This window comes from Notolepis coatsorum, assembly GCF_963971535.1.
Source record: "Notolepis coatsorum genome assembly, chromosome: 16".
Lineage (NCBI taxonomy): Eukaryota > Metazoa > Chordata > Actinopteri > Aulopiformes > Paralepididae > Notolepis > Notolepis coatsorum.
In genome coordinates this window covers 89,423,017-89,449,108 of record NC_140180.1, presented here as the reverse complement: position 1 = coordinate 89,449,108, position 26,092 = coordinate 89,423,017, and the positions used below count along the sequence as shown (strand labels likewise).

At 41.4% G+C, this 26,092-nt stretch overlaps 1 protein-coding gene across 1 annotated transcript in view; it reads left to right on the top strand.

Annotated features, from left to right (window-relative positions):
• LOC311243051 (uncharacterized protein) overlaps positions 1 to 26,092 on the top strand; it is a 96,953-nt gene that overhangs the window by 65,352 nt on the left and 5,509 nt on the right. The window contains exons 18-22 of the mRNA XM_084332122.1: positions 1,716 to 1,844; positions 2,022 to 2,152; positions 7,844 to 8,132; positions 21,802 to 21,964; positions 25,262 to 25,377. Of these exons, the coding sequence (XP_084188248.1) occupies positions 1,716 to 1,844; positions 2,022 to 2,152; positions 7,844 to 8,132; positions 21,802 to 21,964; positions 25,262 to 25,377 (828 nt within the window). The remainder of the gene's footprint in view (positions 1 to 1,715; positions 1,845 to 2,021; positions 2,153 to 7,843; positions 8,133 to 21,801; positions 21,965 to 25,261; positions 25,378 to 26,092) is intronic.

The window sequence follows — 26,092 nt, the reverse complement described above, 5'->3', positions numbered from 1 at the left end:
ATAGCAATTAATCGCGTCCGTCAAAATCATTGCATTAATTTAAATTATCGCGGCAATTAATCGATTTATTGCTTATCGCGGCAGGCCTATGCTTCATCATGCGTGAAGGAAAGGGGGGGGGGGGGTCGTTTATAATTCCTTGATCGTCAGTGACGACTTTATTTAGTATGGGTTGATACGTTGATCAGACTGATTGCAAACAAAGAAATGGACAATCAAGCTGAAAATAACGTTAGATTCCTCTTACCGTTCGCCGATGAGACTGGAGGAAAAATATTCCAATTATTTGACGTCGATCTGCTAGATCCATTTCCCGTTTGTATGATGCAATAAACGCCGAAATCATATTGATTATTGCGTTTCGAAAGCCATCCCAATGCACTCTATTGTGTATCTAGACCCACGTTACAATATATCTCTGGCGGAGGAATTTCCCTGATGCACCGAGTGCCACTTCCGGTTTGGCGTGGAGTGTAACTCCCCCGAAATCCACCAGGCGGCGGTATTGAGGCGTTGCAATATCAGAACAGGGTCCAGCTGCGTCCCGGAGGGAGGCTGGATGAATTATGAATGCCATGGCGGAAAAAATGAAATATTGATCCCAAAAACGAGTTCCCTCGTTGTTGGCGCACAACGCATGGCGGGCAATAACGAGTATATTCGTGGTTGGCGCACAAAGTGTTAAGTGTGGGGTCCCCAAAAAAATATCCTAAATAAAATGGTTGTGGTATAAAAAAGTTTGAGAACCCCTGTTCTAAGTGAAGGGGTGAAAAATGCCCTTCCAGACTGTAGGAAAGCCAGCATTTTGAGCTTTGCTTCAGGGATAAAGATGTATGTGGGTCTGGGATTTTTTTTATGGCGGTTACCGTGACTGTTTGAATTGATTCACTAATTTGTGCAGTAAGGATCAATACTGCGGCAGCTCTAATTTCATTCAAATTTGACTTTTCTTTTTATTTGACTTACAAACTGCCAGTCGAATGTAAAGAAACAAACAACATCTAACGTCACGGTGACCAATTGCAGCCACTCTTATTGTCTGGGACCAAATACGGCCACGCCCCACTCCCAGCAAAAAGTGGGAATCTCTAGAATGGGTTTGGGGCGGCGCTGTATACGGAAGTAGCTCTCAAGGTGACGATTAGACAACACTTTTTTGTTGTCAGTAGATGGCAGCATTGGTTTAAAATTAAAGGCTGAAAATGTTGAGAACTACAACACTGCATTTCCCAAGAGCGTTAGCACAGGTCGCATGTCACTGGGATGTGTCTATATTCTCCGACGTGATCTGAACAGCGTTAAACTATTACTGCAACCTCGGTATAGCGACCGCGAATGGCCAACTAATTATCTTAACAAAAGTGCGCTGGTAGCATTACATATATGTTGTCTAAAGGGGGACATATGGTACAATTTAAGATTCTAATGATAATCGGCATATAAAGGACAAGATAAAGCATCGTTAATTTGTAAGAAACCTCAATGAAAACGACGCAGGGTGCTATTGTTATGAAAATGTGATAGAATCCTATAAAAATGTGGACGCACTTGGCCTACGTTCCGTTATGACTTTCTTCTTTTTTTGTGACTTTGTAAAAATGTTTTGCCAATGTTGACCTGAATGACCTTGGGATAAACCAGTTTCTAATACCGGTGAATTTGCATGAGTGTTAAACACAACTTAATGCAAGCGTATCTGTTTCTCCTCCTTCCAGCGTGGTGGTAGTCAAGTTATTTACATCGGTCAAATTCCAAACTGTAAATACCAGGATGACGAAATCCTGAAAATAGCAGAGCCTTATGGGCCAGTGAAGAAGTACTTTCTAAACAGGACAAAGAGAGAGGTAAGTCAATATCTTGACCTTAATTTTATACACTTTCCATAAAATGTTACCCATCGATTATAGCATCTGTGTAGTTTCTCTGAACGTAAACCCATACCCACACACATGTTCTCATCCAGTTACTGCCAACAAGAAATGTAAATGTCAGTACCTGAATGCATTTTTATAATTTTCTAGTGTTTTATTGAGATGGTAAATGCAGCGGATGCAGAGAAGATGGCAGAATCTTGGAAAGTAAACGCACTTAAAATGCGAGGCAAGCGTCTGACGGTGTATGTGAGCAGAAAGTACAAGCAGCTCAAGTATGGGTGAGTCAAAAACAATATTCTGTTTTTAATTTTTTTTAGTCAACATTTTCATTACCGTAATTTTCGCACCAAAGCCGCACCTGAATATAAGCCGCAGCAGCTAAATTGAATGATGTGTACATATATAAGCCGCACTGGACTATAAGCCGCAGGTGTTTTAATGTTTAATTAACATATGTAAGGGTTCGTGCACAGAGGGGATTGTCGGGAAAGAGATGGCTGTTTGAGGAAGCTCCCATTTATTAACTTGCAGCAGCTGTGTGAGAAGAGCGAGTGAGAGTTAAAGGTGGTGGACTGTAACCTGTAAAATCCATAGATTTAGGAGGTCCCCTAGCTGTAAAAATCCATAGATTAGCCGCACCGTTATATAAGCCGCAGGGTCGAAAAATGGGGGGGAAAGGCGCGGTTTATAGTCCGAAAATTACGGTACTTCAGATGCCAGTATAAAGCTGAGCAATAATACAAACCAATTCAAAGGCCGTTATAAACAAGTATTTTTGGACATGTACAAGAGAGAGGACTAAGTAGTAAGGTGACTGAAGTACCACATATATTGCATTTTTTGGCATTTGTAGATTTATATTATTTTGATTAAGAAAGACTATATTTTTTATATGTATTATATTGTAAGGAGGATGTATGTAGATATGTTTTTACTTCCTCCTGTCTCCTCCCAAACATGTTTTTTGCAAATTGCTTTAGGTAAATGTTTAGGTCTCAAACATTTGTATATGTTTGGTATAAATCAAAAAGCTCTGGAAGACCTCCCAGTGGTAGATGGGAAACCATTTTTGAATGGGTCTCTGATGACGACACACATCTTTATAATTCTACCCTTGAGTTGTCTTGGTAATGTGGTGGATTTGTCATTAATCTACCTTGAACTCGTTAGTTTTAATCAAGCATGGTAAGATCAGGTGACTTCAGAAGATGTTATTTATTTATCCATTAGTACAAGACGCATACACTGATTCCTACTTTAACACTTTCTGTGCCAATAACGCTGTCCAGCGATTTTGAGATCAATATTTCATTTTTTGGCCATGGCATTCATAATTCATATATACACCCGCGACGCTGCAGCTGGACCCTATAGGTGATGGCAATGACGGCTCAATACCGCCGCCTGGTGGATGGTCGGGCGAGTTACACTCGTCAACAGGATATGGCTGATGTGCGTCGATTAAACTCATCCGGCCGTCAGATATCGTTGCATGACTCCCGACAGACACAATGTACGTAATGGATCGCTTTCTAAACTTAATAATCTATGTGATTTCGGCGTTTATTGCGACATACAAACCGGAAATGGACCTAGGCGATCGGCGTCGTATGCTTGGGATCTTTCACCGCCAGTCTCTTTGACCCACGGTAAGAGGAATATAACGTTATTTTCAACCCAATTGTGAGTTTCCTTGTGAGCAAACCGATCTGATCAATATATCGCCCAACCTACATAAAGCATTTACTGATGATCGGAGAATTATAAACGACCCCCCCCTTTCCTCCACGCATGATGAAGCATAACGTATACCGATCACAGTTGAAATTAATATAGCGTGTATAGGGAAGAAACGCCAATCGATAATCTATATATGCGTATAGGCCTATAACTCACGTTCTAGGAATTACTGCAGAAAACGATAAAAACATACTTATATTCTAGAAGGTATTTTTGTATGAATGTATGAATGAAAAAGTATAACGTTCTCACATCCTGAACGATAGATAATCGATGTTGAATTGGCCATAGTAATGTCAATATAGCAATACAATTTAAAAAGTTATAGCCCTGCAAAGAAGGTGAGCCACTCCATAGACTTATAGCGCTGGCAGACTGGGTACAATGATGGGTACAATGGCTGGCAAGGAATGTGTTAATTATCCATAAACTAACTAATCTTAACTTACTTGTCTAACTCCTAACTACTTAAAGTCTAACTGACTAACTAAATAAGGTAACTGACTAACCAAGTAACCAAGTAACTAACTAACAACGAACCAAGGGCCGGCCCTTAACTCTAATTAATTAATCTGTATGTATCTATATTTCTTGAAATGGACCGTTCTCCCTCTATCTCTTGAAATGGAACGTTCTCCCTCTGTGGTCCTCTATCTATATCTCTTGAAATGGAACGTTCTCCCTCTATATCTATTGAAATGGACCGTTCTCCCTCTCTGGTCCTCTATATCTCTTATTTTATTTATTTTTTTGTATCTACTTTTTCTCCCATTTTCTATTTTTCTCCCATCCCAATTTCGTATCGTCAAATTCTACCCTCCCCTGTCTCGAACGCTGTTAGGCCATGCCTCCCACAAGCCGGCTGCAATGTGGACTAAGCCTTACATCACGTGTCCCCTCCGGTACTCGAGGAAGCAGCAGTCACATCTTTTCACTTGCACAGCGCGATCTCTCAGCGTCGGGGGTCTGCGTTTTGGAGGGCACGCCACCCGTCGATTCCTGATTCTGCTGCGCAGGCGCACCAACCGACCTGTAGGAGTCGCTGTCCACAACGTCTGATCCCCACCCATCAGCTTCCCACCCCCTAATACTGCCAATTGTATTAGTATGAACAACCAGCCAAGCTGGTAGCAATGCGGAGAGCTGGGCTCGAACCCAGCGTCTCCTGCATTGGTGGTGAGCGCCTTGCCCACTGCACCACCTAGCCGACCATGTCCTCTATATCTCTTGAAATGGAACGTTATCCCTCTATATCTCTTGAAATGGAACGTTCTCCCTCTATATCTCTTGAAATGGAACGTTCTCCCTCTCTGGTCCTCTATATCTCTTGAAATGGAACGTTCTCCCTCTATCTCTTGAAATGGAACGTTCTCCCTCTATATCTCTTGAAATGGAACGTTCTCCCTCTATCTCTTGAAATGGAACGTTCTCCCTCTATATCTCTTGAAATGGAACGTTCTCCCTCTATATCTCTTGAAATGGACCGTTCTCCCTCTGTGGTCCTCTATATCTCTTGAAATGGACCGTTCTCCCTCTGTGGTCCTCTATATCTCTTGAAATGGACCGTGAAATATAGCGCTCCATCCGGGGGCCCCCGCCCTTTTGGAATGACGACTTCGTCAATGACTCCCCCACACGCACATTCTCAGAATTTCAAAACAATACCCGCCAACATTTTACGAACACAGTCTTCTTCCTTGAGACTTATTTTTTTTATCTACTTTTTCTCCCCATTTTCTATTTTTCTCCCATCCCAATTTCATATTATCCAATTCTACACTCCCCTGTCTCGAATGTTGTTAGACCATGCCTCCCACTGGTCGGCTGCAATGTGGACCAAGCCTTGCATCACGTGTGCCCTCCGGTACTTGAGGAGGCAGCTGTCGCATCTTTTCACCTGTACAGCGCGATCTCTCAGTGGCGAGGAGTAACGCGTGGGAGGCTCACGCTGCCCCCGTTGCTTCCTGATTCTGCTGTACAGTCGCACCAACCGACCTGTAGGAGTCGCTGTCCTTCCTTGAGACTTCTGAACTTTTAATAATCAAATGTAACCTTGTTCAGGCAGGAACCATATGCTTCCGCCACAACAGTAACATCAGAGACCGTTCAGAAAAGACTTTGAGTAATTTCCTGTAATTCATCACAGAAGTTAGACGAGGCGCGAAACTAAAATGTAGTTGAGGAGACGGCAGTGGAAAGAGTGAAACTATGATCAGAATGTTCGAATCCAGCTCACAGCTCCGGGGTTGTCACCAGCTTGGCTGGCCGTTCACACTAATACAATTGGCAGTATTAGAGGGTGGGAGAAGCTGGCGGGGTGGGTCCGGGTCGTTGTAAACAGCGACTCCTACAGTTCGGTCGGGGCGCCTGCTAAGCGCGGATGGGACCTGAGTGGGATAGTGTGATCCTTCCACACGCTACGCCCTCTCAGAGAATATCCGCGCTGCCAGGTGAAAAGAAGCGGTGATTGGCTGGACGTGTGTCGGAGGAAGCACGTGGTAGCCTCCACTCTCCCAGACCGACTGTGGGGGGTAAGTGCGCAGCGACCAGGAAGGGGATTGGGAATTGGCAAACGACTAACATTGGGATGGGAGAAAATCGGAGGAAAATGGAGGGGGAAAAAGAAAAGAAAAGAAACTATGATCAGAATATTCATTCTTTTACATTCTCTCAACAAGCTAACTTCTAGCGAGTGAAATGGTGGCACCACCTGGAGGTGAGACCACATTTTCTGGGAGACCACCTGGAACCCCCTAACAGACCCCCGGGGGTCCCCGGGAACCCATGTTGAGAACTACTGACCTATAGGGATGGGAATCGAGAATCTGAATCGATTGGGAACCGGTTCCTAATTGTCCGATTCCTGGAATCGCATGCCTCCATGACTGTCGATTGCTCTTATATCGATGCCATGTTTTTCCGACGGTTGCGCATTTAAAAACAATAACGTTAGCGCCACGCATGCAGCCATAGCAGACTATTTGATTCCTTGACTAGGAAAACCTAAAGGGCTCGATATTGCGACCGTTTTGTGTGTTAAAACTGAAAGTGCTTTGCACCCTAGTCATTAATTTACATGGTAAAGTAACGTTAGCCGCTAGCTAGCTAAATAGCCATGCTCATTGCAGAGAGAGACGGAGAGAGAACACTGAGCTGGCACGGGTGGGGGGTGGGGAGAGAGCCGTGTGTGTGCGCGACATCAGAGGAGGTAGAAGCCTTGGAATTTCGGTAGGTGAATTGCTTTCCTAGATGTTACTTATGTGTCATTTATGTTTTTACTTTTAACCTTTTATTTATACAGGTAGGTTATTGCTAACAAATTCTCTTTTGCAATAACGACCTGTTGAATGCAACTACAGTTCAATCGATTAAATTAGTTCTCAAATACATTATTTTATTTAAGTGTATAAATACATTTTTTACAGTTTTTGTATTTTTCTGACATGGGGGCTCAACAATAAATGACACTCAGAAATGTCAAGTTGCATGTTATTCTAACCAGCTTAGTTCTGTTGCATTTCCAATTGATTTATTTAAATGATAAATATATCAGGAATCGATAAAGAATCGGATAGATAAGCAGAATCGATAATGGAATCGTATTGATAAAATCTTATCAATTCCCATCCCTACTGACCTAGGTGACTATCTAGTCACGGCCCCTTTCTGAAGACTGTCTCGTTCCCCTCTCTCTAGACACGGTCCCTTTCTGAAGACTGTCTCGTTCCCCTCTAGACACGGTCCCTTTCTGAAGACTGTCTCGTTCCCCTCTCTAGACACGGTCCCTTTCTGAAGACTGTCTCGTTCCCCTCTCTAGACACGGTCCCTTTCTGAAGACTGTCTCGTTCCCCTCTCTAGACACGGTCCCTTTCTGAAGACTGTCTCGTTCCCCTCTCTAGACACGGTCCCTTTCTGAAGACTGTCTCGTTCCACTCTCTAGTCACGGTCCCTTTCTGAAGACTGTCTCGTTCCCCTCTCTAGACACGGTCCCTTTCTGAAGACTGTCTCGTTCCCCTCTCTAGACACGGTCCCTTTCTGAAGACTGTCTCGTTCCCCTCTCTAGACACGGTCCCTTTCTGAAGACTGTCTCGTTCCCCTCTCTAGACACGGTCCCTTTCTGAAGACTGTCTCGTTCCCCTCTCTAGACACGGTCCCTTTCTGAAGACTGTCTTGTTCCCCTCTCTAGCCACGGTCCCTTTCTGAAGACTGTCTCATTCCCCTCTCTCTAGACACGCACCCCGCCCGCAGGACAAGAAGACGTCGAAGAGGGACAGCAGCAGCACCGCGCCGTCCAAGTCCTCCAGACACAGCGAGGAGCCTCCAGCCAAGAAGTTAAAGGAGGGGGAGGCGAAGGAGGATGACGAGGAGGAGAAGGAAGAAGAGGAGGCGGCGGCGGGGGGGAGTGCAGAGGTGCCCGGTGACGAGCAGGAGAGTGCGGTGGATCCAGAGACGGAGAATCCTCCTGAGGGAACTGATCAGCCCACAGGTTCAGAAAACCAGAACGTCGCTGATGTCAAAGTAAGTGGCGTGTTGTTGACAAACAGTCATGGCTGGAAATATTGACACCTTTTACACTTTATCTTTACACTTTATTTCCATGTTTATATTAACACTTTGAGTGCCAGCAGGGGGCGCACGATTTATCGCTTGAATGCCAGCCATTTTAGACTGATTTTCCGATATATCATGATTTTCACGGAGCTATTTCTATATTCTATATTATGGCTATGTGTCGAATACGCCCGTCGCTTATCAATGACTTGTTTGCAGTCAACATGTACGAAACGGATAGTTTTTTCATCGGTACATTTCCGTTTTATACCATTTTGAAAAACGCTTGTTTTGGGAAATTTCCAGAAAATTTTAAGATTCTGTGATAAACGCCCTTTAGTGGAATACACAAAACACGTTGTTATTTTTCGGCCTATTTATGAATCGTTTTCAAATAAACGCTAGATTATCGATGGTATGTGTGTGTACTTAGAGTAGCGGGCTAAAAAATCTATCTATTTCCTGGTCAACACACACACACACACATACACAGATAGGGGACACGTTGAGATATGTGAAAAAAAACTCTGATTACCCCAAGACTGGTAAAATAGATTCCTTACCTCACATCAGATGTTCTCCAAAAAGATTATTCCAATTCCTGATCGCCATTCCAAATATCGATAGCGTTTATTGATCCAACGCTGGGTACTCGAAACACATATTCCACGCTGTTCTGAGGGTCGGCAATGAATGCAATCGGCTCGGGTTACATGCCTGATAAGTAAAATGTGGATTCTGGATCCCCCCCCCCCCCCCATCCATTTCCATTGAGTCCAATCCAATGGATGCATTACCATCCGGGAGACGATAGGGGGCGGTATTTTCCCTGTTCGAGCTCAGAGCCAGTCCCAATGGTAACGTGAGGCTAGATTGATGAAAAATGAATGGATATCGATAATAAAGGCAATAACGATTAAATAACGAGACTTCTCATCATTGGCACTCAACGCATGGCATGAAATAACGAGATTTCTCGTGGCTGGCACTCAAAGTGTTAAAGGGGCTATAGATAACACTTGTATGTAGAGCTGCCGCGATATCGATTTTCTTCCTTACCGCACAAATTAGCGAAGCCATTCAAACCGCCGCGGTAACCACCAGAAAAAAAAAGTTTAACACTTTAATCGCCGAAAGCGCCGGAACTCGTCTTTCCTAGCCATGCTCATTCTTCCGAAGACGTTGTAACTCGTCTTTGATGTCAATATTTCAAAAATCTGTCATCGAAATCATATTTCCTTTCCGGAGCCCTGAGACTCACTGCAAAGCTCCACTGAACTCTCTAGCGGTTCAAGAGCGCCATCTGGTGGCCGATCGGCAGATCGCCAACCGGAAATTAACCTTTGAACCGGTAGTGCTCATCCATATGTGGTCCGGGCACTCGCTATCGTTAGAGAGACTCCGTCTTGATACAGTGAACATCGATCGGTGCAAATAACTCGAAAAAACAACATGATTTGGACGTATATACTATTATACAACCTGGAAATGGATCGGGCATTTCTACATCCCATAATAGAAAAAATTCTGTTCCACGCTCATCTGCCAGCGGCGCGAGGAAGCCATGTGAGTTTCAACGTTATTTTCGAACGTCTTCTATACTAACTGATCTGATGAACATATGACCCACTCTGGATGAATCATCTAACGCTGCCCACGGAATTATAAACGATCCCCCGCCCATCCGGTCATCATCAGATGATACGTAGAAACTTCTAGAAGCACATCCAGTTGAAATTTTTTTATCTCGCACAGATTCCTACCAAACTATTTGATCATCAATATAATGCATTTAGGGCTATAAATCACGTTCTGAAGAAAGCTGCAGAAGACGATAAAAACATACTTATACTTTAGACCATATTTTAGTATGAATATGTGAATGAAAAAGTTTAACGTTGCTACACCCTGAACAATACATATAGGACATTGAATGGGCCATAATAATGGCAATTTAGCAATAGAATTTAAAAAGTTATAGCCCTGCAAAGAAGGGGAACTTCTCCATGTTAAATAGGGCTGGCGAGGGATGGTAAATTATGAATTTAACCCCGGCGATTAAAGTGTTAATGTTAAAATAATTGGTTCCTAAATAAACTTTTCAAATGCATTTATTTCTGTAGCCTCTAGTCTAAATGTCTATCTTTATTCCAGTGTTGTCATTAACACATCCAGCGCCAAAAACGCTGTCCAGCGTTATTGCCCGCCATGCGTTGACCGCCAACATCGCTGTACAGTGTTTTTTAGATCAATATTTCATTTTTTGCCATGGCATTCATAATTCATCCACCCAACCCCCGGTGCCCTAGCGGGACCCTAAATGGGACTGCAACGCCTCAATACCGCTGCCTGGTGGATGGTCGAGCGAGTTACACACTCAAAAACCGGAAAGTGTCATCGGTGCGTCGAGGAAATTCCTCCGGCAGTCACATCTCGCTACGGGACTACAGACAAACAATATAGTGCATATGGATCGCTGCCATAACGCAATAATCGATATGCTTTTGGCGTTTATTGCACCATACAAACCGGAAATGGATCTAGGTGATCGGCGTCGAATAATTGGGATCTTTCTCCGCCAGTCTCATCGGCGCACGGTAAGAGAACAGTAACGTTATTTTCAACCCGATTGTGCATTTCCTTGTTTATATCAACCCACAGTAAATAAAGCCGTTACTGACGATCAAGGAATTATAAACGACCCCCCCCCCCTTTCCTCCACGCATGATGAAGCATAATGTATACCGATCATATACATTTGAATTTTTTAATATATTGTGTATGGGAAAGAAACGCCAATCGATAATCTATTATGCTTCAGGGCCTATAACTACTGTTTTTGGAATTACAGCAGAAAAGATTAAAAACACTTACATTCTCGAAGGTATTAACACAACAATGTATGAATGAAAAAATATAACGTTCCCACATCCTGAACGATAGATAATCGATGTTGAATGGGCCATAGTAATGTCAATATAGCAATACAATTTAAAAAGTTATAGCCCTGCAAAGAAGGTAAACATCTCCATAGGCTTTCAACGGTGGCAGAGAGTGGTATAAGATGGGCACAACCCCCGGCGCCCAATGTGTTAAGAGGACGACTTTGCAGCAGGAATATTGGTTGGCATTCGGCAAGCACGCATTCGTTATTGAAACACTGACAACATAGGCTACTGACACTTTATTGACGCTTGCAAGAACAAAGAACAACTTGTTCTTGAAACTGCTGGTCACGGTAGCTAACGTTAACCAAACGCTTGGTTCAATAACCAACTAGGAATGAATTGACTGTCCTATCTATCTGCATAACTGATAATAACCCGGTGGCCAGCGAATTAACACCAGCTAAAGCTAGTGATGGATCCGGTTATTACATGGGGCTCACTCAAGAGTTAAACTGCTCAGCCCTATTGTTACATTAGATGGCCAACAGTTTAATCACTAACGTTATGTGTAGCTGGCTATCCTTCAACACATACCATAACACGGCCCAGGAGTAGGGCTGCACGATTAATCGATTTTAAATCAAATGCAATTATCAAATAAAGTAAAAAAAATTAAAAAAATCGCTATTTAATTTTTTTTACTATTATTTAACCAGGAAGTCCCATTGAGATACAAGATTGGTTTGGGAGAGGGAGGTAAGGGGTTTTAGATTGTGTGTTGTGAAGTTTAGACTTCAGAGAGGGAGAGTAAAGTACAGGAAAAAAAGGTACCGGTATCGATTCCCAGGTAAAAAGAAACATTTTCAGGCTCTGTGTCCTGAAAAGACCCACCGTGTAGGCCAGATGCAAGCCGCATTTTACAATAAACCTCTGTGGGGCTGGCTGCTTAAAAAATGCTGCTTTCTACCAACCCGTTACTTCCAAAGACCCGAGTTTATACCCAGCAAATAAGACTGAGCCAACTTGCTAAGGTTTATGCTAACGTTAGCAGAACTTACCTTTCCTCGCTAACCGCGATCACTCCTTATTTCGGGATCAAAACGGCAGCATTTACGGCATCCGAATGCCCTTCGATCTTGTTTAGGAGGACCGGTCTAGAGGTTTGGGGTCTCGACTCGAGACTTTCCCTCTTCATCAGGCTCAAAGCCAAAGTGTTCCCAAACAAGTGAAGTAACATTGGGTTTCGCTACAAGATCCATGTTTTTAGCAGAATTCAAAGCGAAAACTTTCTGTAGCAGCAAAGCACGTTCTGGGGTTCGGTCAGAATGTAACTGCGCAACTGCGAGTGGAAACTTTCAAACACATGGCGTGAAGAAAATAGGCGATACACAATTATAATTATTGTTATTATAATAAAAATCGGTTTCAGTTAAATTCAGTTATTCTTTTTAATAGAATGGATCATTAAAATCAAAGGGTATTGGACATATATATATATATTTTTTTAAATTATATAATTTTTTTTTAACTCTAACATTAAAATCGAATGTGGAGACTAGAGGCACGACTATTCGAATATTCTAACTCATCCCTACTCCTTTTACATCTAGTGGCTCAATGTCCTATAGCACAGTGGTTCTCAACTGGTCTAGCCTCGGGACCCAACATTTTCCTTAGTCATTAAGTCGCGACCCAAAATGTTTAACCACTATGATTTATGTAAAAAAAATATATTTGCAGTAATACGCAATCTTTCAAAACATGAAATAAACACAAAAAAGTGCAACAAAAGTGCAACTATTGCTAAAAACCCAATGAAATAAAAGAATAATAAATAATATATGCTTCTTAGCAGATTTCTTAGCTTATCATAACAGACCTAAGTTTGGGGGAACTAATGGTAAATGGCTGCTTTTTTATATAGCGCTTTTATCCAAAGCGCTTTACAATTTGTTACTCACATTTTACCCATTCACACACCGATGGCGGAGGCAACCATGCAAGGTGCCAACCTGCTCATCGGGAGCAATTAGGGGTTAAGTGTCTTGCTCAAGGACACATCGACACGCTGCCTGGGAGGAGCAGGAATCGAACCGGGAACCTCCGGATTGCCAGACGACTGCTCTACCTCCTGAGCCACTGTCGCCCCTAATGGGATAACTGGGGTTGCAACAAAAGTGCAACTAGGGCTAAAAACCCAATGAAATTAAATAATAATAATAAATAATTATGCTTCTTAGCAGACTTCTTAGCTTAACATAACAGACCTAAGTTTGGGGGAACTAATGGGATAACTGGGATTGCAATAAAAGTGCAACTAGGGCTAAAAACCCAATGAAATAAAATAATAATAAATAATATGCTTCTTAGCAGATTTCTTATCTTAACATAACAGACCTACGTTTGGGGGAACTAATGGGATAACTGGGGTTGCAACAAAAGTGCAACTAAGGGCTAAAAACACAATGAAATAAAATAATAATAATAAATACTATATCCTTCTTAGCAGATTTCTTAGCTTAACATGCAGGGAACTAATGGGATAACTGGGGATGATGTTTGCTCCTGACAAGAGTCTCAAAGTCTGGGGTGATGGTAGACAACGCAACTCTGAGGTCATGCTCAATGTACAGTCCAATCTGTTCCCCCGCTTTGTCTTCAGCTGGATCAGAGCTGAGAAGCCACTTTCACAAAGATAGGTAGTAAAAAAAAAAAAAAAAAATTACTTTTTTCTTTTTCTTTTACACACACATCCGCGACCCACTCAAAATGGCCCCGCGACCCACTTTTGGGTCGCGACCCACCAGTTGAGAAACACTGCTATAGCACATTTTACATCTAGTGGCTCAACAATGTCCTATAGCACCTTTAACATCTAGTGGCTCAATGTCCTCTATAGCAGTGGTTCTCAACTGGTCTAGCCTCGGGACCCAACATTTTCCTTAGTCATTAAGTCGCTACCCAAATTTTTTAACCACTATGATTTATTTCAAAAAAAAAAAAATTGCAGTAATACACAATCTGCACTGTTAAAAATATGAAATAAACACAAAAAAGTGCAACAAAAGTACAACTAGGGCTAAAAACCCAATGAAATAAAATAATAATAATAAATAATATATGCTTCTTAGCAGACTTCTTAGCTTAACATAACAGACCTACAGTAAGTTTGGGGGAACTAATGGGATAACATGGGGTTGCAACAAAAGTGCAACTAGTGCTAAAAACCCAATGAAATAAAATAATAATAAATAATATATGCTTCTTAGCAGACTTCTTAGCTTAACATCACAGGGAACTAATGGGATAACTGCAGGACTGTACACTGCGACGAGATTATCGCAAATTGCCCCTTAATGATCTCATTCAAGGAGCACTACAAGTGCGCGCACACACACATAGTTTGTTGTTCTTCTTCTATTAGTGATTTACACACTTTCTCAGTTGGTTCATTATAAAAGATACAAACCTGAAAACAGACGCACTTAAATGTTAAATAAAAGGACCACATTAATGAGGCAGGAGGAACATATGTTTTTGCACTATAATGGTAAAATTGTTATGTAAAAATGTGCCCCTAAGAAATATTCTGTGCCCCTAAATTTCTCATTTAGGGGCAAGTGTGCCCCTAGTGAAAAAGCTTAGCGTACAGCCCTGAACTGGGGATGTTGTTTGCTCCTGACAAGAGCAGTGGTGTCATTTCAGTAAAAGCCAAGGTATGGCAAGGAGGGAGGGGGGGGGTGTATTTTTTTTGTCAAATCAGTTGTGCAATAGTCACTTTTGGTAAGTTGTATCTATAATTCACTTATATGACATTTAGGTATGACACAGGACTATAAAAGCATTTAGTATATTATATACATTTATTTTTTTAACTTTTTCTTTTCTTTTTACACACACATCCGCGACCCACTTTTGGATCGCACCCACCAGTTGAGAAACACTGCTCTATGCAGTGGTTCCCAAAGTCGGGGTCACGACCCAAAGGTGGGCCGCGAACAGCCACGGGTGGGCCGCGAGATTTTTTTTTTTGTCAGGCCACTGAACTTAGAAGCAGGCCAGGACAGTGTTTCTAGTTGTATTCTAAAATTCTATTCTATTGTATTCTAAAATGTGACTATATGGTTTTATATTAACTTAATAAATAAACAAAAACGAAAAATCTACTTATTTCAACGAACATTTCAAACTAAATAACAGATTATGCACATAAAACGCTGAAAACAACCGAAGCAACAATAGTATTTTAATGAGGCTATTATTATTATCATTATTATTTTGCAACAAGTTAGCCCTCTCATAAATAGCACATATAAATGAATACCGTACTTTTCGGACTATAAGCCGCGGCTTTTTCCCCCATTTTTCGACCCTGCGGCTTATATAACTGTGCGGCTTATATGTGGACAAAACCCGAAAATCGAAATATTGCTTTTTTTACTGCATTGAAATGTTATTTATCTGTTCCCTTATTTGCTTAATACAACTTGTAAATGAATTAATTCTTGTTATTTGTCCGACAATATTGTGTCCCAATGGGAGTCATTCTCTGTAGAGGTGGGAACTTAAAGCTCAATATAAGAACGGCCATGCACCACCACCCACAGAATCGAGAAAGAGCAATCAATCTGTCAATCCTTTCCGTGTCCGGGCCGGGTGATTTTTCCCGTGTTAAGTCAAATTAAGCTGCAGGCTCCACTCCTTACATATGGTAATTAAACATTAAAACACATGCGGCTTATAGTCCAGTGCGGCTTATATATGGACACATCATTCAATTTAGCTGCTGCGGCTTATAGTCAGGTGCGGCTTATAGTGCGAAAAGTACGGTAACTAACTTGAACTAACTTAATAGGATTGAAGTGATATTTGGCTTAAAAAATCGGTCGCCTGGCAAAAAAAAAAAAAAGCCTGACGATGTGCATTGGGCCGCGGCTCTCTGACGCCTTATTTTCTGGGCCCTGGCCTGAAAAGTTTGGGAACCCCTGCTCTATAGCACCTTTAACATCTAGTGCAGTGGTCGGCAATTAGGTTTGCTCACTGGCCAAGCGATTGAATGGCGGGCCAGGACCAAAAACAATGGCTAATTTAATATAATTATAGCGAAAAAAATTAACTGTCAAAATAAATGAGCTGCATAGGTGGCATAATAAACTGTAAGCGACATATACTGTATGTTTGCACTGTCTTTTTTCTATTATAAAGTGCCTCTCTGGTGCATAACACATGAACAGATCAGTCATTTGATTTTAATGCAGGTGCTCTCATTATGAATCGAATGTATTATTATAACACATGAACAGATCAGTAGGGTGGGCATTTGATTTGCAGCACCGCGGCGGGTGTATTATAAATCAAATGTATTATTATTATTAAAACACAACTCACCATAATGCAGCCCTGCCCTGGGCTTATTGTTTCTGTTTTGGTCCTCCAAAATCCCTGCTAATGTTTTAAACATGTCAAATGTCCACTCGCGTTGAATGCAACTACTTTATCTTGTGCCAACTTGAACACAGTCGCTTCATTGCCTCGTGTTGCCATGTCAACACGCGAGAGTCACCTGTTGCGATAAACCCATATTTTAAGTATGACTCCTGTTTATTAAAAGAAGCTTTATGTGTCTTGGAGGTCGTAGGCTCCTCTTCTGGCTCCTCAGTTGGTATTTCCCCGTTGCAAAGAAGCTATCCAAAGACGTTTGTTTTGTTTTTGCTAACGTTAGTCTCTCGCATGATCACATCCCAAACGCGGAAGTGAAAGTGCGTTAGGGAAAATATACACGCGGCCCGGTGGAACTATTCCATTGGTTCTCCCAGTCCACGTGACCATTTCTAGCATTTCAATTGGCTATAGTGACAGACATAGATATGATGAATAGATAGATACAGCTTCACAAAGACACTGGCGTCGCAAGTGAATATTTCCTGCGCGTAAAATAAATATATTCTCAAAATAAACTGACGGGCCAGAAATTATTGCTGGCGGGCCCATTTCGGCCCGCGGGCCGCCTATTGCCGACCCCTGATCTAGTGGCTCAATGTCCTATAGCACCTTCAGGGCTCCAGGGTGCGACTTTTTGCGGGGCATTTTGCGACCAAAACTCAGTGCAGTGCGACTGGATGTTTTCCCTTGTCGCACTGGTGCTCCCAGCTCCCAGCAGGTCTGTATGTGTGTGCGTGTAGCGTATTTTTTTCCTGTGGCCATGTGCGTTCTAAAAAAAAATATATCTCTGCCTTTGATTGGCTATAACACGTGCATTATGCAAATACCAGCCCCGATCTGCCTCTGATTGGCGCTGATAATCACCCTGAAATTCGTATTGGTTGAATGACAAATAAACAAATAAGCCACGTGAGCATCAACTTTCCGAATAGAATAGATAAATAAGCACTGTCTCATACTGGTTTCATAATACAACGTTTCCGATTGGACGTTTGGATTAAACAAAGTGTATGCAGTGATGCTTTCCCAGCGGAACACAAGCAGCTTAACGTTACACAGGTATGTTATACACTAGGGATGGGACTTTCTAGCAAAAGTGCTATTCGAAAATTCGTGTTTCATAATATCGAATATTGGAATATTAAATTGTATTGCTAAATTGACATTACTATGGCCCATTCAACATCGATTATCTATCGTTCAGGATGTAGGAACGTTTTACTTTTTCATTCACACATTCATACAAAATACCATCTAGAATATAAATATGTTTATCGTTTTCTGCAGTAATTCCTAGAACGTGAGATATAGGCATAGATGTATATATACATTATCAAATGCCATTTGTTGCCGATACACGTTATATAAAAAATGTCAACTGTACATGGTCCTAAACGTTATGACTGATCATGCGCGGATGAACGGAGAGGGGGGGGCGGGGGTCGTTTATAATTCCGTGATAGTCATTAAATGATTTATGTAGTATGGGTGATATATAGATCAGAGCAGTTTGCATCGATAATAATAAACAAAAATGCTGAAACTCACGGCAGCCTCCTCTTACCGTTGGGCGATGATACTGGAGCAAACGGATCCCAGTTATGTGATGGGGATCGAGGCGATCCATTTCCGGTTTGTATAATACTAATACACGCCCAAATCATGTGGATTATTGAGTTATGACAGCGATCCATATCCACAGTGTGTGGCTAGAGTCCTGGGATGATATGCGAGTGGCCGGACGGATTTAGGAGACGCACCGATATGCAACAGGCATATCCGGTTTGGCAACTCGCCGATCATCCACCAGGTGGCAGTGTTGAAGCGTTGCAGAGTTGTGCTGAGTCCCACAGCATCATACAAGGCTCCATGAGTGAAATATGAATACCATGGCGAAAATATGATCACAATAGCGTCGTATGCAGTGATCTGGCAGAATTTGCATGAACTTGAAACCCGTTGTATGACGTTATTGGCGGAGAAAGTGTTAATAAACAAATGGAAACAGTAGCATGTGCATCTTTTTGATCAATTAGGCTATGAAAATTAGGCTGCCTCTAAATATAAAAAGGAATTAAATAAGAATGCTTGCTTCAATAAATTAAAAAAAGCATTTTATATAAACTAATATTCGATTGTAAAAAAAGATAATTTTATCTATCTTAATAACAAACGACTTTTCGAATATTCGGTCCCATCCCTATTATACACGTTAATTAAGCTATGTAACGTTATAGAGCAGCCCTTTAGCTTTAGCTAACGTTAAGATAGCAGGAGCCGTCGGCCAACAAAGCTGTTTAAACAAATGTATTCACAAAATAGATTATCATTCAAATGTTATTCAAGCCTCCTGTGACCAGTAAGTAGGTACGTCTACTACTCAACCGCAGCAATGTGCGCTATGTGCCTAAACTTTGCTAGTCAAGACTCGACAGTACGCTGGATTGAGGCGTGGACGGAAGTGGCCATTTTTCAAAATAAAATACCCGAAAGACTATTAGTATAGGGAGGTGTAGTGGTTACATGATTGCTGTTTCCGGCCGGTATGTATTTGCCCATTGCCCATTTCTAAATCGTCTCGTTTAAAACAAATAAAGCATCAACATTTGCATGGTGTACCTTTCTGTGCGTATTCATCCACAATCTATAGCTCAACATGAAAATATTCGCAATTAATTGTAAAAAAATTAAATTAAATTGCTGAATTTTATTTCAACCAAAAATGCTTAACAAATAATATTAGTGATAGAAGGGAACTCATTTTGTGCAGAAATGGAAAGCTTTCCAAATGTTCATGAGGTAGAATTGTTACAATAGCCGATAATCCATTTTCCCAAAGATAAATCCCTATACGGGTGGACCTCGCAGGCGGTCCAAAGTGACGTCAGACTACACCTCCCTATTTAGGAGCAAATTGTTTGCATGATTAAAAACGATGGTTCAAACATTCGTTCGAAAAACCCTGGCGAATGTTCAAATCCCCAAAACAGGCTTGGGACGCATCTAGTTTTTTACCAATTTCCAGTTCCGCGATCTGATTGGCCACTGACGTTTCTGGTGCGATCTGATTGGCCACTGACGTTTCTGGTCATGTTTCCGATTGGACGTTTGGATTAAACAAAGTGTATGCAGTGATGCTTTCCCAGCGGAACACAAGCAGCTTAACGTTACACAGGTATGTTATACACTAGGGATGGGACTTTCTAGCAAAAGTGCTATTCGAAAATTCGTGTTTCATAATATCGAATATTGGAATATTAAATTGTATTGCTAAATTGACATTATTGTATGACGTTATTGGCGGAGAAAGTGTTAATAAACAAATGGAAACAGTAGCATGTGCATCTTTTTTGATCAATTAGGCTATGAAAATTAGGCTGCCTCTAAATATAAAAAGGAATTAAATAAGAATGCTTGCTTCAATAAATTAAAAAAAGCATTTTATATAAACTAATATTCGATTGTAAAAAAAGATAATTTTATCTATCTTAATAACAAACGACTTTTCGAATATTCGGTCCCATCCCTATTATACACGTTAATTAAGCTATGTAACGTTATAGAGCAGCCCTTTAGCTTTAGCTAACGTTAAGATAGCAGGAGCCGTCGGCCAACAAAGCTGTTTAAACAAATGTATTCACAAAATAGATTATCATTCAAATGTTATTCAAGCCTCCTGTGACCAGTAAGTAGGTACGTCTACTACTCAACCGCAGCAATGTGCGCTATGTGCCTAAACTTTGCTAGTCAAGACTCGACAGTACGCTGGATTGAGGCGTGGACGGAAGTGGCCATTTTTCAAAATAAAATACCCGAAAGACTATTAGTATAGGGAGGTGTAGTGGTTACATGATTGCTGTTTCCGGCCGGTATGTATTTGCCCATTGCCCATTTCTAAATCGTCTCGTTTAAAACAAATAAAGCATCAACATTTGCATGGTGTACCTTTCTGTGCGTATTCATCCACAATCTATAGCTCAACATGAAAATATTCGCAATTAATTGTAAAAAAATTAAATTAAATTGCTGAATTTTATTTCAACCAAAAATGCTTAACAAATAATATTAGTGATAGAAGGGAACTCATTTTGTGCAGAAATGGAAAGCTTTCCAAATGTTCATGAGGTAGAATTGTTACAATAGCCGATAATCCATTTTCCCAAAGATAAATCCCTATACGGGTGGACCTCGCAGGCGGTCCAAAGTGACGTCAGACTACACCTCCCTATTTAGGAGCAAATTGTTTGCATGATTAAAAACGATGGTTCAAACATTCGTTCGAAAAACCCTGGCGAATGTTCAAATCCCCAAAACAGGCTTGGGACGCATCTAGTTTTTTACCAATTTCCAGTTCCGCGATCTGATTGGCCACTGACGTTTCTGGTGCGATCTGATTGGCCACTGACGTTTCTGGTCATGTGACATGTGCACCCAATCGCGTGACGCCTGTGTCTTTGCCCATTTCCGCCTCGAACAGCATGCAAACTACCTAACGCCTAGTTTATCACTGGTTAAGCTTAGGCGACTCTTTCGAAGTTGGTTAAGGTTAGAGTTTGGAATCGGGGCTGGTGTTCTATCGCCCTGCTCTAAGACAAACTCACCAACTTCGAAAGAGTGCCTAAGCTTAACCGGTGAAAGAAACGGGCGTCACACGATTGGCCGCACATGTCACACGACCAGAAACGTGAGTGGCCAATCAGATCGCAGAACGCAATCGCGGAACTGGAAATGGTTGGTAAAAAACTAGACGCGCTTGGGACAACTCTAACTGGAGCTGAGCTGAATGTGTTAAAATAGACATAAAAAAGTGAAGGATTGGACTTTGCGAGCTAACTGTAATACAATGTTATTTTTTACAATCATTTACATAACATCTTAAGAAATTATTACTAATGTGTATGGAAACGGACAAAAAAGGTAATGGTAAAGGTAACGCTTAAAATGTATTATTGCAGCGGCAAAAGGCGCAGTGGACATTTTTGGGTGCACCTAAATTATGTGCTGGTGCAACCAATGTAAAAAGTTAGTCTGGAGCCCTGACCTTTAGTAACTTGTTTTTGATTAAATATCCTTTTGAAATCACAGAACTGGCATTTCCTCTTTTTTTTTCTTTTTATCTTTGGTGGCATAGCTTCCTCCACCGCTCTGTTTCAGTGTAACATGGTTTAAAGCCCCAATCCAAAAGATATCCAATGAATCAATCAAGACGCATTTCCCCTAAAAACAATGTGATAAATGATCATAGTTTTGACACCATGATCTGCTACTTGGGTAAGTCACTAATGCCACGATGTTGCTCTTTGTAGGATGACAAGCGCGGGGATGAGGAGATGGACGTATCCACCAGCCAGGAGCCCAGTGTGAGCGCTGCAGAGAAGGGACGGGACTCTGCCTCCCAGACGCCAGCCGAGACCAAGCCAGCCGCTGCCTCCCTGCCCCTGGCACCACACAACCCCAACAGCCCCATCGGTGAGGCTTTATTCACTAGTGGTGATAGCAGGGGAGGGCTTTGTTCACTAGTGGTGATAGCATGGGAGGGCTTTATTCACTAGTGGTGATAGCAGGGGTGGGCTTTATTCACTACACTGGTGATAGCAGGGGAGGGCTTTATTCACTAGTGGTGATAGCAGGGGTTGGCTTTATTCACTAGTGGTGATTAGGGCTGTCACGGTATGACAGTTTCTCATGTGTGGCTAATCACCGCGGGATGCGGTGGTACCGCACTTCTATATAAAAAAATCTTTTTATTATAATTTTTTTATATACCTGTATACCGTAATTCCTCTAATAGTGACCCGGGCTTGTATTTGCTTAAACTGTAGCGGGTACCAGGCTTTTATTAGGAGGAGGCATTTATAAGAGAGAGTCCTATATTTCTACGGATCATAATGAATAAATCTAAATTTTGTGTCAGTTTGAACCCAGTAAAATGTACTGGGTTCATTTATTGAAACCAAGTACTGTATGAAATAGTAAACCGTGCAATTACAGGTGGTCACTGGTCATTTCAACGTTTTCAAAGTGAAATCAAGTAACTTTACCTTAGCAGCTCAGTATGCAGCTCAGTATATTAGTAACCCGGCTTGTATTAGGAGGTTGGCTTATAATTGCTTAGCTCAAGAGCGCACCCGGCCATTAATAGAGACCCGGTTTGTAATTGAATACCGGTCACTATTAGAGGAATTACGGTATATATTTTTTTATTATTAAGACATGCAAGTTTACCCGCGATCATGATTAGAAAAAGATTAAGGTCGTAGGAGTCTCGAAACTATTTTAAACATGTTTGATAATCTATCCATTTGTCCCTCAACGTTCTGAAATGTGATAACAGTAGATTAGGGTGTTGCTCCTTTAACACATTGGACACTCGTTTTTGGGATCAATATTAAATTTTTTCACCATGGCATTCATAATTCATCCAGCCTCCCTCCGGGACTGCAGCTGGACCCTGTCTGATATTGCAACGCCTCAATACCGCCGCCTGGTGGATGTCGGGCAAGTTACACTCCCAAGCCAAACCGGAAGTGGCGCTCGGTGCATCGAGTAAATTCCTCCGGCAGTAATATCTTGTAGCGTGGATCTAGATACACACTCGAGTGCATTGGGATCGCTTTCGAAACGCAATAATCAATATGATTTCGGCGTTTATTGCATCATACAAACGGGAAATGGATCTAGCAGATCGACGTCAAATAATTGGAATATTTTTCCTCCAGTAAGAGGAAACTAACGTTATTTTCAGCCCGATTGTTTATTCATTTCACGGCAATCCATCTGATCAACGTATGAACCCATAGTAATAAAAGACGCTACTGACGATCAAGGAATTATAAACGACCCCCCCCCTTTCCTTCACGCATACACATAATGTATACCGATCATATACATTTAAAAAAAAATTATATAGCGTGTATAGGAAAGAAACGCCAATCGATAATCTATCATATGCGTCAGGGCCTATAACTCGCGTTTTAGGAATTACTGCAGACAACCTTAAAAACATACTTATATTCACGACGGTATTAACACGACAATGTATGAATGAAAAAAATATAACGTTCCCACATCCGGAACGATAGATACCGATGTTGAATGGGCCATAGTAATGTCGATATAGCTATAATATTTGAAAAGTTATAGCCCTGCAAAGAAGGTAAACATCTCCATAGGGTTACAGCACTGGCAGACTGGGCATAAGGATGGGCACAATGCCTGGCAGACAATGTGTTAAGAGTGATGCGTTGTGGGATATATGCCCTTCTCCAACTTAAAACTAACATTATTATAACACTATTTTAACGTTAGTGAATTTGAATGCACATACATAGCTAGTTAAATATCACAACTTGTCATCATTGTTCATAATTGGGGGAAATAAGTGCTGCCTCTCTCCGCTGTCCCCGCCACACTCGGGACCACACCAACGTTATAGATAGCTAGCCTATAGCTAACGTCGGGACCACACCAACGTTATAGATAGCTAGCCTATAGCTAACGTCGGGACCACACCAACGTTATAGATAGCTAGCCTATAGCTAACGTCGGGACCACACCAACGTTATAGATAGCTAGCCTATAGCTAATGTCGGGACCACACCAACGTTATAGATAGCTAGCCTATAGCTAACTTTGGGACCGCACCAACGTTATAGATAGCTAGCCTATAGCTAACATCGGGACCACACCAACGTTATAGATAGCTAGCCTATAGCTAACGTCAGGACTACACCAATGTTATAGATAGCTAGCCTATGGCTAACGTCGGGACCACACCAACGTTATAGATAGCTAGCCTATAGCTAACGTCGGGACCACACCAATGTTATAGATAGCTAGCCTATGGCTAACGTCGGGACCACACCAACGTTATAGATAGCTAGCCTATAGCTAATGTCAGGACCACGTCAGAGAGAGGCAGCACCCAATCTGCGTGTAACGTTAGTCACTAACATGAAGAATAGAGAGCTGCAAACGGAAATAAACGCCCAGAATGGTTTCCTGGTTTACTGTCACCACTTTACAGAGGGAATTACCCCAAAGTCCGGCTAGTTATAACAAGCACGTTACATGACCGGCACTTCGGCCCTAGAGTGTACTCCCCTGTACTCTACTACGGTTCAGGTATACATTGGGGGATCGAGTCCGGGATATGAAAATAAATCCTGATTTCATCTGTGAGTTGTAAACTGTATGGAAACGTGAAGTTAGCTCAAACATGGAGATTCTATCTTCTAAGATTCAAAATAGTTTTTTCATATAACTATATTCATATATAGTTTAAACATTTTCATGACCATAGAACTATAAATTGTTAGCGTGGAAAATCCTACAGATTGCCAACATTAGCTAAGCAGAACGACACACAATATACAAGCTTTGTGTAACACAAAGGTTAATGGTAATCGAATTGCCTAGGTAATTGTGATTCATAGAGAATCTACCTTAGACTTAATTTAAGTCAATTAAACGCAGATTCCCTTTTACTGGCTGGGTACATCTACACATTTTGACAAATAAAGGCCGGTCTCAATTAGACCTCCATACTAGCTCTCACTGGCCATCACACCCACATCAGAAAATCCCTTGTTAGCCTATGTCGAAAATGGATACCGAAATCATATGATATTCATGTTATATGAATATAATTCTGAAACCTTACTTGGGAGACTCTGGAGAAGCCAATGTATCAGATATGAACATTCAAATAATGTGTGTGTAAAGATCCAAATATCTCTGGGTAACATGTACGGTGTCTTATTGCAGGAGTTGAACATGTGAAGATGGGTTACTACTGCCGAGTCTGTTTCCTCTTCTACTCCAACGAAGAGACGGCCAAGAAGGTCCACTGTAGCAGCCAGGCTCACTACGATAAACTGAAGGTATGGAAAGTTATCTGTCAGATAAAGATGGACGGCCGACAGATTTCAAGATTTCCTTGTAACTATTCATGGCAGGGTTGGGTTGAACTAACTTTTAATCAGGAAGTAGAGTTGTTGCATTTATTTATACATTTTATTTTGGATTTCATGGTGTTTTTTTGTTTTGTTCTTGATTTATTGTGATGTTTCTTCTTGACTTGTTTAAAGAAGATGTGTCCGGGACAGTCCGGCCCATGGGGACATTAACGTGTGTTGTCGGGCCTTACAAATAAATTTGATTTGATTTAAGTAGTCAAAATGCAAGTATTGAAAATAACTCTATTTGTGGGCAACAGCCCATAAAAGGGACTTAATCTGGTCAAAATCTTGTTCACACTAACCAGCTGATTTCTTGATTATATCTCAGTATAATGATGATGAGAGATTTCTCGGTTATTGGGACACAGACAGTAGGCCATGATGAATCAGACCTGGCACAAGGTTATACTTCCTAGTAGAGTTTAAATGTACTGTAATGCAAGATTAATAATAATTCCAATAATTCCATTTTTTTTTATGGAGAAAGTCGAAAAGGAATATGAAGCACGTTGGTAATGGTATACTTAATTTATCGCATAACGTTAAATGAAGAACCGGGTAATTTCAAATAGTCTTCCCCTTGTATTCAGGGTTCCTACACATCTTCCATTTCAAAGTCCATACTTTCCCCACACCT